The sequence below is a fragment of the Crassostrea angulata genome, chromosome 6 (genome assembly GCF_025612915.1).
Source record: "Crassostrea angulata isolate pt1a10 chromosome 6, ASM2561291v2, whole genome shotgun sequence".
Lineage (NCBI taxonomy): Eukaryota > Metazoa > Mollusca > Bivalvia > Ostreida > Ostreidae > Magallana > Magallana angulata.
Window position 1 is genome coordinate 46,713,590 of NC_069116.1, and position 12,500 is coordinate 46,726,089.

General features: G+C 36.2%; 1 protein-coding gene across 5 annotated transcripts in view; it reads left to right on the top strand.

Moving 5' to 3' along the window:
• Positions 1-12,500, top strand: part of LOC128189341 (RNA-binding protein Musashi homolog Rbp6-like) — a 51,309-nt gene that overhangs the window by 8,006 nt on the left and 30,803 nt on the right. For all 5 annotated transcript variants that reach the window (XM_052860913.1, XM_052860909.1, XM_052860911.1 and 2 more), the window contains exon 6: positions 4,947-5,039. In XM_052860913.1, the coding sequence (XP_052716873.1) occupies positions 4,947-5,039 (93 nt within the window). The remainder of the gene's footprint in view (positions 1-4,946; positions 5,040-12,500) is intronic.

Genomic DNA, 12,500 nt, shown 5'->3' on the forward strand with positions numbered 1-12,500 from the left:
TTTGATCTTGTAGGAGAGAGCGTCAACATTGGTTATTGGGAAGTTTTCATAAATTTATGTGGCTAGCAAACAAACACTGAGCCATATTTACCCTCTGTCAAAGAGAAATTTTCTGAATCAATATCACCTATAGAACGGACTGGCATTGTAGGTCCTCAGTATTTGCATTTGTACAACCCATAACCTGGACCCCTAGTTTGTATTTGTAGCCCGACCCTTTCATCCTCTGTTTATTAATTCCCCTTGTTATAGATGTACAAATATCTATTCGCAAACTGTTGTTTAATTAGTAAATACTTTTTTCAGAGGTAAACAAAATGTTTTTATGACTATATTAGAAGCTTTAGCCGGTTTGGGCAGGTCAGATGTTGTTATGTAAAGAAGGGACACAAATGTCCATATGAAGTTTATTCAATCGCTTTGTGTGACCATATCAAAGGATATTATGTTAGGTTTTGTACAAACTGGTAATTCTGAGCAAATTGTTTACAAAAGTGGTAATTTTTCTAAACTATTGGTGCTTGGTTCTTAGGACTATAGTTGTGTGCATCTAAAGCCAACAGTTTCCTATTCAACAGAGCTAGGACATTACCGCTGTGGATCTCGTTATTTGATTTGTTTAACAGGGCCAAAGTTTACTCTCTGACTGTCATTTCGCCACAGCCCAAAATCAGTTTAAACATCTCATTACTAATGAAAATAGCTCTTCAACATTTAGAGTTAAAAAGTAAAGAGATGATTTGCATACATGTATTTACTAAGCTTAAACCTAGCTGCATTTAGTAATTTTGCGAGCCATTTCCCAGTGGTAGATTTTCAAGCAATTACTACATTCTTCTAGCATTGACAAAGCTTAGTGACAATGTTCCCCTCTCTCTTTTGTTCTGTTGTTTGCACAGAATGCTAGAGGTCCCTATTTTGGGAGAATTGTATCAGTTCAAAGGAGTATTTCCATTAGTGCAGTCTGTGACTCGGTGGTTAGTAGTGATTGTGTTCCCCTCAGAATGCAGAGGCTTACCGTTGGTCAGTTAACAGGCACAGGGCAGGTAAGATGTTATCCCCAGGGAATAGCCACAACAAATGACTTCACACTTTACTGGTCCCCAAAGGGCATCAGTTTATGACCAGAAAGAATTAATTGCTGACTATAATGTGTATTCCTGAAAAGGTTTTAGTAGGTATGGCGGCACTGTTATGGACTATAAATGTAGGATTATCTTGTTCCTGCAATGAGTTTTAATCTGTTTTGCATGTTCCACATTTTCCAGACATTTTCCCTGTCTTTCCCCGACATCAAGTGTATTTGCATTAAATTGTAATTAGGGCAATGAAGAACTGTAGAAAAGAGTAAATTCAATTAGACTTAAATGTTTCTATAGGGATGTTGGCAGATGTGTCATGATGAGCTACAGGTTCTTTTAAGAAAAAAAGCAAAACCCTATGCAAAGTTCAGTATCTTAATGTACCGGTATATATATATTTTTTTGAAGTAAACGATGCTGTTGAGGAAGCAACTTGTAAGTAGGTGTTAGAATTTTACCATTATGCCAGGAAGGGTGGGACTCTTCATGAAATATTACTGGGACTGTGAATGAACAGTTACTGGGTAAATCAGGAGAAGTGAGTCTACGGTACTACAGGACTATACTGCACTCAAGGGAAACTCCACTGTATTACTGCACAGCATGCAATTCAGCAATACTGGAGAAACCAATTTATGATGGCTTTTATTATTATTTTTTTGGGGGGGGGGTGCACTATGAATTATACTCTGACTGGCTCTAGTCCTCCTTATCCTTTGGTGTACGGAACATCTTGGCATCAATTGCTTTCAGAGAGTCTTGGATTGCACATTTATAAGGTCAAAAGGGTTATTTTAAACATAGAGGAAGTGAGTTGCATCTGTTTACAGGGTAATGCCAAGCTTTTGCTGGGGGTTTATGTTAGGTAGATTACCGAGATTAGGAAAAGGATTGGAGAGACATCATGCAGACAGCTGCTAGGCATCCACTTGTTTGGAGAAATTCATGCAGTTTGAGGAGATAAGTATGGATTTGGGATTTTTTTGGGGGGTAGCAATATACAAGTGACAGAGAGAGCATGGTGAGTCTGCTCGTGGTTCTGGTAAGGGCTTTAACCAGGTAGATACTGGATTATGACGAATTATAGAAGAGGCTAAAGGGGACTTTCTCTTGCTAGAATGTAACAAAAAATTGATAGAATAGGATTAAGTGGAGACAGGGGAGAAACAAGAGGGTGACCCATGTAAGGGAATTTCTCACAGGTGTCATTCTTGGTCTATTTTACCCAGAGGAGACCCAGGTATTAGGGAGCCCTATTGAGTAATTGTGTGACTGTCAAAGGGTAATTTGGAAAACTCCCCCTCCCTTTCTCCCTGAGCTGTGGGATACCTGTCCAGTTGAAAAAAAAAATATGAATTCACTACAGCTCAGATAGGAAATGTATAAGAAAGAGAAGAGAACTGTACAATGTGCCTTGTTAATAGGTAATAATGTCCTGCAAGTTATTGCAAGTTGGTCTCTGATGACAGTGATTCGTTGTTCAAGCAGAAAAATACCAGTACCGGAAAGAACAGCCCATAATCTATCCAATTGTAAACACAGACACGAAGGCAACAAATGCCTTTTTATACAGATTTGCAATATGAAGAAAAGATGTATTTTAAAAAAAAGTCATCTATCAATTGAATATTCTAGAAGTGTATGGGGCTGAGAAAGGTAAATAGGATTATATTCATGCATCAATATATATTTATCTATAGAATTCATGTGTAAATATAACGGCAAGTCCTTTATATTTCGATGATCATTTTAACGTCTAGGTTTTAGTTTGGAAGCTTTTCTATTTACAAGCAAATTAAATGTAAAATCCAAATAAGATTAAAACCTCTGACATTTCAATCATTTAGAATTATAAAGAAATTAATTACATCCTATATTGGACTGGGGTCTTTAAAATTGTGCATGTAAGATGAAGCACCAGTGAAGTTCAGGATTGATCAAGGTTTTACAGATGTTTGAATCTATAGGAGGGGAATTTTAATGCTGCATTTTTCTTGAGATGATGAGATCTCTAAGGCAACATTTAGGTACATATAAATCCCTCTCAGAAAAAAAAAAACAACTTTATTGTTTTCTTTGTTTAAGAATTTCTGACAACTTGAAGATACAATTGTGCTCATCAAAGCAAGAATATGGAAGAAAAACTTCAGAAGTTATTAGCATTGTCATAAAGAATTTGATTTTTAGCACAGATGATTGGTAACCTTATGATTGAATTGTGTCACTTTAAAAAGTCTACAACTTTTTCATGTAGGTGAACAAAGACCCTTTTTTCTTTTGAATTCTTTATACATAAGGACTTGCTTCACAAGTTTTTTTTTTCATGGGAACAGGGTTCTTTCATAGAGTAGAATTCTTTTTTTAATCATAAGACTTGTTTGTTTCCATGCTACATTGAACAAGAGTTGGATAAGAGTTGAATAAAAATGAATGATTGTATGAAAAAAAATCTTAATCAAAATTCTTCTTAAAAGATGTCAGCATTAGTTAAGGTTATTGCATGGGAGTGATGTAATGCTAGAGAAACTGAAATAAAGAGGATATTGTGATCAATCAAATGATAAGTGAGGAGTAACAGATTCAAGGTGCACACATAGCCATAAATTTATTCCCCAGACAGAGAGTATATGAAGAATGTAGAACATGTAATCGATATTACAAAACCTGGCTTATACAGTGATGTATACATGCATTGTTGTCTAATTTGTATGCCAATATTTGTGTGGAAAATGACAAGCAACTTTGTGAAAATGTGAAACTTCATAAATTATTGATTGAGCACGCTCTCAATTGGAGTATTTAACAATTGCTAATGACAGTTATGGTTTGTGCTCTGAATATGATCAGAAGAGTTAGGTAATCTAACCACTTCAAATAATAGAAAGAGAGAGATGAGATAGAAAGACAATAAGGAGAGAGAGAGAGGAGAGAGAGAGGGAGAGAGAGAGAGAGAGTGGGGAAGAAAGTGAAATAGAGAGAGTGAGCAAAAGGAAAAGGACCTAGCTAGGATAGAAAAGATGGATTTTAAGGGTGAAGGTCCATTAAGGAAGCATCATTAACCCTTTACAGACCATCCACATTCCATCTTCTGCCAAGTCCTAAGCAGTTAACTCCAGTCTCAAGAGGCTCTTCTGTAGTTAGGGTGTGAAACATCATCTGCTAAAAAAATGTGAACGATGCTAAGCGACATGAAATGGTCATATTTTGTCTATTTCAATTTGCTGTGAGTTCTTTTAAGACAAATAATCTATAGGCTCGGTGATACAGAGAAAAACAAAATTCTATCAGTCCCTTCGGTTTTGGCCGTGATCATTTTTCAGCCCAGTGAAACCAATTTAGATGAAGATATGGGTCAGAGAGGTGACTTGACTCATTTTATCCAGCATATTTAAGATATTAGTTTTATCAGGAATTCCTTGCATCTGCAAATTTAGAGTACAGAAGTTAAGCTATACCACTCTATTGATCAGATTTTTTTTTTTGTTGTAATGCATTTGGGTTGCTAGAGAAATCTCAATAAAAAGAGCATTTCCATGTTAAATTTTCAACTTGTTTTGTAGATAAGACCTGATTTTTCATATGGCAAAGTCCCAATGTAGCCCCTTTACACAACACTTGTTCGTAATAAAATTCTGTCAGTGAAATTGCACAGAGAAAGTAACTTCCCAATCTATTACATTCTCGGTGTTGATGCGGAAACAAGAAGTACAGGAAAAGATGAATGGAAATTAGATTGTCTGAGCTAATGATCATTCAAATGTCTGAAAAAGTCCTATTGATTTTTCCCCTCTTAATTGATAAACCTAAGAGAAAACGTCTTTTGAGATTTTTTGAGCTGAAGGTTTGCCATTTCTTGTCTTGTAGATGGTCACCAGGACAAAGAAGATATTTGTTGGAGGACTCTCAGCAGCCACAACAGTGGAAGACGTCAAAAACTACTTCTCACAGTATGGAAAGGTAAAAACACATGTTTACACTGTTGGTATATATATATTCAGAGTCGTCTGAAAGGTGATAGTGCAGTTGTATAAATGGGGAGGGGGTTCTGATGTCATTTATATCCATAATTCAAGATTTATGTGCACCTTTAAATGCATTGCAAGCCAAAAAATATTGGAGAAACACACAGCCTGCATAGAAATTTTGTTTGATGAGGTCAGGGTATATTGACCGTAGCATGAGAACAGCACATAAGCATAGGTGTGCATCACGTACCTGTTTACTTAAATATTACATTGGGATAGGTAAGAGTGAGATATTTTTGATTCCCAAGAAAAATGAGACCTGAACCTGTTTGTCGTGTTTCATTGTGGCAGACCATGTGATTTGTCTCCTTTAGTCTGTCAAAATTTACATGAAAAAAGATTGAAAGTTGGGCCAAAAAATGGAAAAAAGCAATAAAGTCCCCCAGCAGGTTATCAACAGGTTCTAGATTTACATGAAAAAGTAAAACGAAAAACCATGTCATTTCTCGTTAAAGCTATGCCCCCTGAACATCATCAATAAAGACTGAAATACTAACCACAGGGGTAAAAAACCATTGCAAATAAGTTATACATGGAGAAAGAGTGATAAAATCAAAATTCTTCTAATCAGACTTGACCCTTTGGCCTGTTTCGGAGATAAGAGTGTACATGTGAAGTCAGGTATAGTAAGAGAAGTAAACTATGAGTCATCCTAATAATAGTTCTTGTCCCTGTGCTAATGACAGGCTCTACATAACAGGTGTACACAGCGTTAGAATGTGGGAATGTTTGTAACGCTCTGTCCACTGGTACTATAGCTCTCTAATGTTTAGAAGATTCGAATGGTACATTTCGTTGGCAATATAGAGTAAATTTGTCCACTTGTACTACTAGCGCTTTTGCGTTTAGAACATCCAAGCGGTACACTTTGTCGGCAAAATCTAGAATAAATTTCTTTTCTATCTAAGTTATCATTGTGGGGCCTCGTTCTTTATGTGTTTTTTTTTTGGGTGAGAGTCGTAAAGAACCTCTAATCTAAACACAAGCTAAATTGGTCTGAAGAAACATGTAGAGATAAGAGGAAATTTCTAAGGATTATTGTGACATTTGTACTTCATTCATTAGCCTTTTTTTGCTCCCGCTTTCAATTGCTCAGTAAGAGTAGGTATAAACTTGTCAGGGCTTGATGTATATAGATCACACACACAGAGAAAACCAAAAAGTTGTGACTAAAATTATCGAATTGTTGCCAGGCACTCTAAACTTCAGTAACCTGACAATGAAATTTAGGGAGGGGGGTGTTCTAATAATGTACATGGACGTAGATAAATGTACGCAGGTGGCCTTGGACTTATTAAGTCATTGAAGAATATGACATCTTCATAGAGATATTTAATATGGCTCGTACATGGAGGTCAGTGTATAGATAAAAGGTCGTGATATTCAGGTGTACACTGTCAAAAGATCATTATTACACATGTCAATATCTGTGCAGACATTCAATTACACTAGGAAATACAATCAAGTACTCGTGTAACATATCGTAATGGACAAGTTGAAATCTAGGTCCAGCGGTCATCGGTTGTATATTTGATGTATGTATGGTCAGCCTTATCCAGGCCTGGTTATTGAAGCGAAACGTGGCATGCGACGTTAGGTGCAGTTTTGTAACCAGTGGTTGAATTCAGGGGCCAGGGGTCATTATTTCACAGTGCATATCTTGTATATATATCTCCTCTAACCCTGGACCTAGTGGTGACCAATTGATAACCCTCACCTGGTCCTGTTTTGATGAGAAACATCCCTCGATTTAGTCATATTGTTATGGCCTTATTAGAAAAACAGAGATATATAAACACAGCTCTTTAATTTCTATTATTGATGACTCTTTGATCACCTGTGCCTAATGAATTATGAATTAACAACATTGTTTGTCATGTGTAATACCTTTTTACAAGATTATTTATGATTGCTTTAACTTGGAAAGAAATTCAGGCAGATTGTCCTCAGGTTAAAATAAGCTAGAATTAACTTTAGGTTGTTAAAGTGTTGATATTTTAATTCCTCTAGGCCGTGACTCATAGTAAATCATTTTTTTAAAACGAACATTTCAATCGTGAATGAAAACTATTACGGCTACAAAATGTAGGTTTAAAAAAAGGCTGACATTTTAGATGAGTTCCGGTTGTATATCATACATTTACTGAAAAGATCAACTGATTTATGAGAAATAAAAATCAGGAAATTAAATAATCATCTATAGAAAAATCTTCTGATCGACCATTATGTAGGTTCTTTCTAATGCTTTCGCCTGTGTTAATTATCAGACAGGCATTCAGTGTTGTTCAAGTGAGGAATTTTAAATGGCAGTGAACAGGATTAGGAAATGTTCAATTTGTGTTATAAACCAATGGAACTGCCCTTATGAAAAGTTTGTAAATCACTGCCTCGAATAGGAAAGGGCTGGGTTGATTTACATATACTGTAACTTTTTGGAATGTGTCTCTGAATCGGCTTTTATTCAGGACAACAAATAAATTGGGGGTGGTTGCGTAATTTAATTTTGTGTGATGTGGGGAAAAAAACAGGAAGGGCTATATTGGCAGTTGGAGAAATTTTAAATGAAAAAAGTACAGACACATGACACCTTAAGTTAGATCTCCTCATCATGTATTCTTAAGGTTGCACTTTTGAATGTTGCCCAGTCTTCATACTTTCTGTTGCCGGCCATTGTCTGTCTCTTTTTGCCTGTCATCTTTGTAAGTTTTTCAAGCCAGTATATATATTTAGAAGGGTTGTTTAATGGATGACTGTACCAGTTCAGGTCATGGGGTTGTTTAACTCCCTTGGAATAAGGTTACATCAACTGATCTATAAACTTAATTGTTGATCCTTTGCATTTCTCCTCACATCTCAAATCAGATAGCCGTTTTCTTGCGAATAAAATAGGGGCTTCCTGTGCCCAGGCACTGTAGCTGATTGAAGTATAGGAATTCACTAAGATAAGGTCTGGTGCAGTGTTATTTGGGCTTTGTGGTTAAAATGCAAAGCAGTGTGTAGCATGAAATCAACAATGTGCTTTTAAAACTGATAATATCTTAATTGTCGTTCAGTTGATAGAATCAGTAATCAGCCCTGAATGAATCTCCTTATCATCCCTTTGTTTGCAAGGGGGGAGAGAAAAACACATGCAATATTCATGCAGTTTTCAGACCTGCAATTCCTGGAAGAGTGGATTAAAAGTGAAAAAAAGAAGTAAAAATTAGAGTTTGAACTTGACACCTATTGATTAGGGAGGGAGAAACCATTGATAAGCCTCCCAAAGAAACTGCCACCAAGGCTGGTAAAATAATCACAGGGCAGAGAGAGAAACCTGGAATGACCTTTTGAACTGAACAGAATATCTACAGAGCAACCTAAAAATACATCATTGAAAGGAAAACTGAAAATTATCTGAAGCTTGGATCAAGGTCATGTTGTGTCTACTGGCATGGAAAATATGATTAAAGATTTCGGTAGGTTTTGGGGGAAAAAAGAAAGTCAAATTACATTCATTGAGGCAGTTCTATTTGAGATGGGTATATGCAGTATCGGTCTTCGGTTGCAACATGCTACTGATAAATTCTCGATCCTGTTGCATCATGTCCTGAGTGATGCGATACTTGGTCTTTGTTTCATTACAATGTTTAAAAAAAGCTTTCGATTTCAGGCATCACTAGCAGCCCTGTACCTCTACAGCACAAATTTAACATTCCCTTTGATACCGGCATTAAAACTTAATGTCGCTAATATATTATATTCCTATTACACACCAAAATCAATAGGCAATATTGCATAAAGGATTTGAAAGTTGAGAACGACAATTGTTATTAATAAACAGTAGACCACTAAACAAAATCACTAACCATGGCGGGTTCTATGCCACTATGTGCAAGGTAAGGAGGGTGGAGCTCGGAATTTATTCATAATCAATTGCCGGTGTATTGAATTTCTGTAGGAGTTAATCGAAAGGTAAATGTTGGAAGTACGTGTACATAAATAATATGGAAAGAAACCAATTAGTGCGAGAATGCACGGGAACATTTATTATGTAAACTGCGTGCGGGGACCCCATTTATAACAACCATGACAAAGACTGTAGTAATAACTCCGCAGTTATTAATTGGTCATCAGGCGTGTCATTAAGACAGTAATTTTGTTTGTTTTTTTTTTTTTATCATCAGACCTATTCCTTTTGAAATACCCTTATTGCACCTTTTTTTCGGGTATAACAGATTTGAACAATGCTGATCTCCTGATACAAGGCTTCAAAAAACCTTCATACATAATTAAATGGCATTCCGTGGCCTTGGACCAGCACACACAACCACCTGATCATTTGACCTGGCTTTTTTTTCTGCCATGACTTAAGGTTACTCATGTGTGACCATATTTTAACAATTGCGATACTAAAGCGACAGGTTTGATAAACATTTTAACTATTACGTTAGTTGTTTTAGCTGTTTATAGGAAGGCTAATGCCAACCCATTGTTCTGGGGGTTAAATGTGCTGGAGGCATGATTTCATAATATTCTTAAAACGGCCATTTAATTAATTCGAAATGGTGACTCTTTTGAAGTCACTAGATATGTGTTTGATGTGCTTAAAGAGAGCATTTGATACATGTATTTTATGCTTTCAATTATTTTTGACCAAAGCCAATAAAAGAGTTCTGTTCTTGTACAAGAAAGAAGCAACTGATAATGGCATTGGTTAAGTCCTATCATTAGTGGTACGCGAAGAAGCTACCATCTACATTCGCTGTCACTACAAAGTAAACCGTTCTTGTTATGTCGTAATTTAAGAGACAAGGACCTAAGTAACTTGTCATTTTTATGATAGTTAAATTATTAAAATTTAATGACAGCTACAGAAAATGAGATGGAAATTAAGGCAGCAGTCACCATAGGGCAAAAATGAACGGTTGTCATGCTAGGAAGTGATGGTATTACTGCAGGAAGACAAGTTGTATGGCCTCTGAGGGGAATTAGCTGAGTAGTATCCAAACGATGGATTGCATCTTCTCAGCTTTACAAAGTTATGGAAAACTCCTTGGTGTTAATTTATTGAAATACAAACTTGATGAAAAATGGTCTTCTCAATCCAGAGGAAATTTTCCTGTAATCAAAGGTCTTAAGTATTTGAGTTGCTTTTTCAGATTAGGAATTTTTAGTGCAAGAAAATTTGCCATGTGGATTTAAATAGCGAAACATGATCATTTAATTCAATGTCTTAATATACGTCTTTGCAGTTTGGGTTTTGATATCAAATGCAAGGGGTAAACTGAAGTTTTTGCTTTGAACACTTTTAGCCTGAGTAATATACAATGAATAGTTGAACTTGATCAATTACAAACAAGTGCTGCTTTTTATCAATAGACAAGTTGTCGGGGATTTGAGCCCTGTCGACGTAAAGATCTTCCTATTTCTTATTCCACCTGATGCAATAATGGTAGATGATGACAAGTTAGGATACTATTTACCCAGAGGGAACCAGTACTTTTGTAATGAGTAGGGCCAGTAGTATGTATGCCACTAATCCATTTAACTTGATGTGTAGAAACAGGGTGGTGGGGTGCTATAAATGTCACTGTTATCACACACACACAGACAGGCCAATCTTACTCTATCTTCAGACACACAGAGATTAGTCTGACATTCAATTGTTCTTCCTCGTCTGTCAAAAATTGTTACTGTGTGTAGACTTGTAAACATTTCACACTTGGGGAGGCAAATCTATAAAAGATGCACCTGCAGTAATGAGTTCCATGCTTCCGTGGAAAAAGAGGAAATTATTGGGGGGTGAGCTACAAAATTTTTTTTTTCTACCAGTTCTGTAGTCACAGGTTTCCGTAGCGGTCAGCAGATTGTGAAGAAATCTATTGATCGAAGAACCTGCCCAATAAAAACCAACCGAGGTTAGGTTACCGACCAACTGGAATAGATCCTTAATTTGTACCAAGCAACAAACTGCTTCCTTATCGGGGTTGGTCATTCAGTAAAGCATTGCCTTGTAATGAAAGTTTGTTAGAATTGATTTTACTTATCTCAGCGGTCCTTATAAGAACACTCTCTACCAGGTCCAAGATAGGGGCTTTCCTGTTTGTCCTGTCTTTGGGGAAATGGGTAATTAATGGCGGTGTAGCCATGTGAAAGGTTGGGGGAACTCCTGGACAAACACTGCAATTACAAGGAGAAAAGAAATTATCAAAATCTTTATGTCAAACGTCTGGTTATTTGGTCAGTATCAGTGATGTATTATCCAAAAACAAGCCAGTAGACCTATATAGACACCCTGTTTTCTTTATTGTATGGTACTGATAAAGGGAGAAGGACAGTTATATATCAAGTACAAATTGTATTGCTGTAAGTGAATACCGTGGTTGTAATGTACACTAATTGTATTGGAGATATTCCTCTCGCCCGGTTCTATTGCCATCTTCCAGCTCTGTGGTTTGAGCTGTGTAAGGTCATCAATATTTAATAGAAATTAAAGAACAGTTTGCTAATTTTACATATTTCTATTACTTGATGTGCAGTTTCCATGCATATTTCAGAAGAAAAATGGGGCTAGGATATGATTTCTTTGGAATCACAATGAATCGAATAAAAGTTGCCTTTAATTAATGACAAATTCATTTCTTCAGAACTGACAGGCATAGAAAAGGTGGCTAAGTCTTGGAGCAAGTTATTGGAGATGAAAATATTTGCATCTATCCCCTTGTGTATGGATTGTGTTAACAAACTTCACAAATAAATACTGGCTTTTATGACAATGTTCATGTCCCTGAGTAATTATTAATGATTTTCATAGAAAGTAGTTTGGGGAGAGGATAAACTTGAATAAATAAATGTTTTAGGTTATAATTGGTTATTGACAAGTTGTGTTGCCACCAAGACTGGGAGTTTTCTACTAATGTATAAGCGTTTTTCCTTCCAAGTAATATTAACTCCCCAGATTCCATCCCTCAATTGGAAGACAGGGGTTTACATTTCTCTGTGTAACAGCCTGTACATCAAGATAGGGTGACATGTAAACATTTCATTTTCTAATTAATATTTGGTGCTGAAAAGATTGTGCCTGACACAAAGCAAAATTGATTGGGATAAATTATATGCATATAAAGTAGGGGGATAGGGGAGACTTTGGTATATGAATGGGAAAATTGTGTGATAATAAAAGGACTTAAGGGAGGCTACTCTAAATAGGTGGGATTGGCTTTAATCATAGGTTTCCTTGATGGATGCCATCATTTTCATAAGTACATGTCTCAGGAAAAATTGACAGCATCAGACTAGGACAATTTTAGCTTTACAAGAGACATCATGTTCTTGAACATTAACGTGGCATGTGCTTAAAGAAATAAAGCATATTCATGAGCAGGATATTATGAATGTTGTATTTGATTGTGTA